Genomic DNA, 4,602 nt, shown 5'->3' with positions numbered 1-4,602 from the left:
GTGTGTTATGATAACGAGGCATTGCAATCAATTGAATTGATTTTCTCCTGATGTTTTTTTTCTGAAGAGTTTGGGTGGGGAAAAATATAACGTGTGCGGATTTTTTTTTTGGAGGTTGGTGCGTGGGCGGCCCGGATGTTTCCACTTGGCGATCGAACTTGGCTAGGGAGATCATGTCTTACCATCTGCGGGGGAAATAAAAAGCAAAAACCCACCCAGTAACAGGGGGGTTAAAACTGGAAATCGCAGGGGTCGTAGTGACTTGGGGGATGTCACGAGACTTCAAGAATTTCTCGTCCTTTAAAAGCTTTTCTCGATTTCTCTCCTTCTTTCACCAACTTCAATAATGGCAGTGACTTCATGCCAGCACGTGACCCCCCTTTTGCCACCCCTGTGATCTCCAGTTTTGACCCCCCCTGTTGGGAGGTGGGTTTTTACTGTTTATTTCCCTCGCAGATGGTAGCAGTGCGGTGGTGGGGTTGTTTGTGAAATGCCATGGCGTGCGTGCCATGGGCAGAGGCTGATTTCCATGCCCTTCTTGAAGTCTTGGGGGCGATAGCCGACAATTTCATGGCTGACTCCTGTCTGCTGGCTGCCACTCCGGAGCCAGGCAGCCAGGAGCCAGGGGCCAGGGACCCGGCCCCTGGGCCGCCAGGTCAGCACGAGGAGGCAGATGGTTGTCAAGTAAAGATCCCCAGAAGCCAGGCGAGCGACAGCCTTGGCTAGCCCACGTCAAGACGCCAGTGAGGGCTTTGTTGGGTAGCTCATGGTGGACAGGCACACAGGCTAGTGATACCTATCCATCTACCTATCCATCTACCTAGGTATCTACCTAGGTATCTACATGTCGCGCTCCATATGGCGTTTGGGCCCTTTGGGTTGACGGCTCTGCTCTGCTGATTGCTCGAGGTTAGTCTGAGCGTTCCCAAAGCAGGAACACGCGGCGCTTTCCCGGCTCGTGTTGCCCTTGAACAGGGGCTGGTTTGAGGCGATGCGTCAGTCACGGTTGCATCGGGGGACAGGAAACGACTTTCAGTGGGGGCAGCAGTATCCACACCACCAAGTTGACCGGCTTGGCGATCAAGGGGCGAAATGACCGTGCCCGCTCTGGGTGGGTGCGCTGGATGGGAAAACAACACGCCGCGCGGGCTTGCAATGGGAAACTGGGACGCAGAAAATGTGAAAACAGCAAGAGCAGAGCGGTGGGGCCTGCCTTACCAAGCCTTTTGCCCCGCGACCAAGCCTGCCAACGGCGAAGCTTGACTGTGCCGCTCGCCTAAAAAATAAATAAAAAACACTCTGACCACAATACCAAGCCTTGAGAATGGCATTTAGCGAATGATGCCATTTGACAACGTCCATCAAAACTCCAACGACGTCAAAACCAAACATTCCATCCCGACCTGATTGGGGACGCCGCTATCCAACCTTCGGTATCCAACCCACGGGCGGGCAGCCTGCCCACCTCGCCAAAACACAGCCCCTTTTGTTTTATTTCCGCTTTCGTCTGCCCGACCCGGGCCCGACATGGGCTCCAGGTTGCCACTATCGTTTGCCCGCCTGCCCACGTAGGTGTCCATCCCGAGTTGGGCTCCTAGCGCGCTAGGCCAGAACGCCTCAATTTCAGGTTCCTGCATCGCCCCCTCCCCCAACACCCTGGCTGGCCTGGGGCTCGGGCCTCTGGAGCAGAGCAGTCTTCGGTGCTTCCTGATTGCCTCCTTTCGAGATGCGCCGCTTCTAAAAGAGAATCGCAAGAATACCCGAGAAGCCTCGGCTGTGGAACAAGCAGCCCCCATGCTGGGGCAAATAGGGACAGCCAGCCTTGGGGCTCGGCCGTGCTTGGCTTCCTCTGTTCCCGCTCGCCTTCTGTTGATCATTTCCAACGTCAGTCCCCCGCAGCAACACGACGCAGTGTGCGATTTGGCTTTCGGGTTGCTGGCTGCAAGGCTGTCATGGAGCTTGTCTCCCGACTCGACACTGGCGTGTGCTTCGCGTGTCCCAAGCCTCGCCCGTTGCCTCCAAAGGGAAAGGGCACAATGGCTAGACATGGGCGTCTTGTCGGGCCCAGTCCCCCCCCCGGCCAGTCATATGCTGCTGGGCGGCAGTGAGGAACTTTGGCCGCTGAGGGCACCTGTGGGTGGATGTAATATCCCTTGGCAGAGTCTCAAGTATGACTGACCCACAAGGAACGACATCCCTCGCCACTGGCATGAGTTGGGGCTCAAGCTGCGATATCCCGGACGGTCGACGCTGGTGCTGAAGGCCTCTCCCGCCCCACCACGCCTTCCGTCAAGCCCGCCGACGGGGCCTTCTCTGCAAAGCGACGTCCACCGTCCTATCTTGCGCATTTCTCAGGGTTCTTGGCGTTGTGCGAGCCAGGGGTCACTCCTGTAGTCACCCCGACCATCTCCAGGCGCATCCTCACAAGCTTTTCTGGTGGACCGCCTTCATCCCTCCCCGCTGCCACTTGCTATGTGTGTGTGTGTGTGTGTTTGTTTTTTTTTTTTGGGGCCTTGTTTACGGACCGTCAACTGGCGCGTTTCAAAGGCTCGGCATGCATTCGTCTTCCTACACCACTGCCGCCTCTTGGCGCTGCCTGTCAAGCCCCGTCTCCAAGGACGTTTCCTGGCTGCTGTGCCCGTCCAGGTTCGTCCAAGGACGTGGACCACCCAGCATCTACCGTTTCCCATGGCCGTCAGGGCCCCTGTCCGCTGCCTTGTTTGTCCGTGCTCGCTTTCGTCCTCTCTTCCTTTACCTTGACTCTCGTCTGAGCTGGGTGTCGGTCTAGAGTTCTGGGGGACTGGCGAGAAGACCGCAAGCTCTACCACATGGCCTTAGTCGCCTGCCGGGGCCTGGCATAGCCGTGCAGCTCACGCGACATCCACATCTGTCGACGCCCACCTCAGGCCCCTCCCCGGTGGACCGACGCGGGCCCTTTCCTCTGGGAGAGACCCCAGCTGGGGTTGCACAGGTACATGGTGCTTCATTTCCATAACCCCCCTTGAGTCTTGGCAGTCTCCTCCTCTACCGGGCCTCCCGGCTCATCTCGATTCATCACCTTGGGGCTTGTGCTTGCCTTTTCTATATATCTCGCACAGTTCTTCCGTCGATACCGTCGGGTCCTCGCTTGTCTCTCCCATCAGCTGTGCTCACCACGACGATTATACTCGCCCTCGTAGTGCTGCTCCTGGCCCGCTGTTTCAATATCTACCTTTTCTTTGCCGCTGGTCGCATCCTCCGCTGGTCGTCTTTTGTATTATACACTAAATAACCCCCCACCACACACACACATCCTATCGCTATCTTTTTGTCTCTCATTATCTATCTTATCTCATCCCAAGTAATACGCCCACCTCGGCCCAACACTTTCACAATGGTCAACTACCGCTTCGTTGCCATGGCCGGAATGGCCGGCATGGTCGCAGCTCTGCCCCTTAATATCAACCTTGGCGCCTACTCTCCCGCTCTGGTAGTCGGTCAGTTTTCTCCATGAGCACGACGCTCGCAGTTGCTGGGTAGGCCCTCGCCCAGACCAGTCTACTAACACGCAATGGGGGAACAGGTGATGGTGAAATTAGTTTCGGAGGAAAGGCAGATGTATCGAACCTCATGAACGCCCTCGAGGGCGCTGCAGTAAACGCTGCCAGCGGAGCTGCCGGCGGAGCAGCTGGCCGCCCAGCCACGCAGGCACCAGTCACCGCACAGCCTGCCCAGCCTGCCCCCGCTGCCGCCGCCGCTCAGCCCGCAGCTCCGGCTGCCCCTGCCGCCGACCCCGCTCTCCAGGAGCAGGTAAGTCGCACACCGCGGTCCCCACGAATGTACCTCCAAACCACGGGCACGACTGACGAATCAACCTCACCGCATAGGCTCAGCAAATCGCCGCTCTCCAGGGTATGGGCAAGTCAATCGCTCCTCGCGCCGAAGACGACGAGGCCGAAGAGGAGGAGGTCGAGCAGGATGCCGAGGAGTCTTCCGACATCTCCAAGCGTGACATTACCGGCTTTGACCGTGCCCTGCGCTTCGCCGAGGCCGCCCTGACCAAGGGTCCCAAGATCCAGCTCGGCACCGGTGCCGAAGGTTCGGGAGTCGGTATCATCGTTGACAACAACCAGGTGGCCGCTGCCCGCCCCGGCAAGGGCGAGGCTGAGAAGGCTGAGAAGGCTCCTCCCGCCCGCGAGGGCGGCAAGGCCAAGGTCCGGCGCGATGTTGTTGGAAGCGGCCAGAGGGTCAAGGTCACCACCATGTTCGTTCGGTCTGGCATCCCGGCCTGTGAGTAGTGGAGCCCCCACACACCATAGGGTGACCCTGAGCCGCGAGCTTCTATAAAAATAACTTGTGCTAACTTTTTTTCGGGACTCGTAGCCATGCAGAACTCTCCTGAGCTGGCCCGCCGCGCCGTCCCCGTCGCTGCCGTCTCTGCCCCGAAGTTCTCCTCTAGGAGTGACGCTCTCGATGCCGTCAACCTGAACGTTGACGGCGACAAGGGGCTTACCATGACGTTTGTCGAGACTGTCGACGACGAATGAGAGGCCTACCGGGAAGGGCTATTTCGGCTGGGGGCCTCTGCAGCGCAAGAGGCTCCCTGTTGTCATATGGGGGACA

At 58.3% G+C, this 4,602-nt stretch overlaps 1 protein-coding gene across 1 annotated transcript in view; it reads left to right on the top strand.

Annotated features, from left to right (window-relative positions):
* The first annotated feature begins 3,018 nt into the window (after positions 1-3,018).
* Positions 3,019-4,602, top strand: part of GGTG_00509 (hypothetical protein) — a 2,780-nt gene continuing 1,196 nt past the window's right edge. Inside the window, exons 1-3 of the mRNA XM_009218258.1 lie at positions 3,019-3,476; positions 3,563-3,789; positions 3,867-4,269. Coding sequence (XP_009216522.1) covers positions 3,374-3,476; positions 3,563-3,789; positions 3,867-4,269 — 733 coding nt within the window. The 5' untranslated portion in view covers positions 3,019-3,373. The remainder of the gene's footprint in view (positions 3,477-3,562; positions 3,790-3,866; positions 4,270-4,602) is intronic.

The sequence above is a fragment of the Gaeumannomyces tritici genome (assembly GCF_000145635.1).
Source record: "Gaeumannomyces tritici R3-111a-1 unplaced genomic scaffold supercont2.1, whole genome shotgun sequence".
Classification (NCBI taxonomy): domain Eukaryota; kingdom Fungi; phylum Ascomycota; class Sordariomycetes; order Magnaporthales; family Magnaporthaceae; genus Gaeumannomyces; species Gaeumannomyces tritici.
Note: the sequence above shows the minus strand (reverse complement) of the source record. Positions and strands in the feature narration are given on the sequence as shown.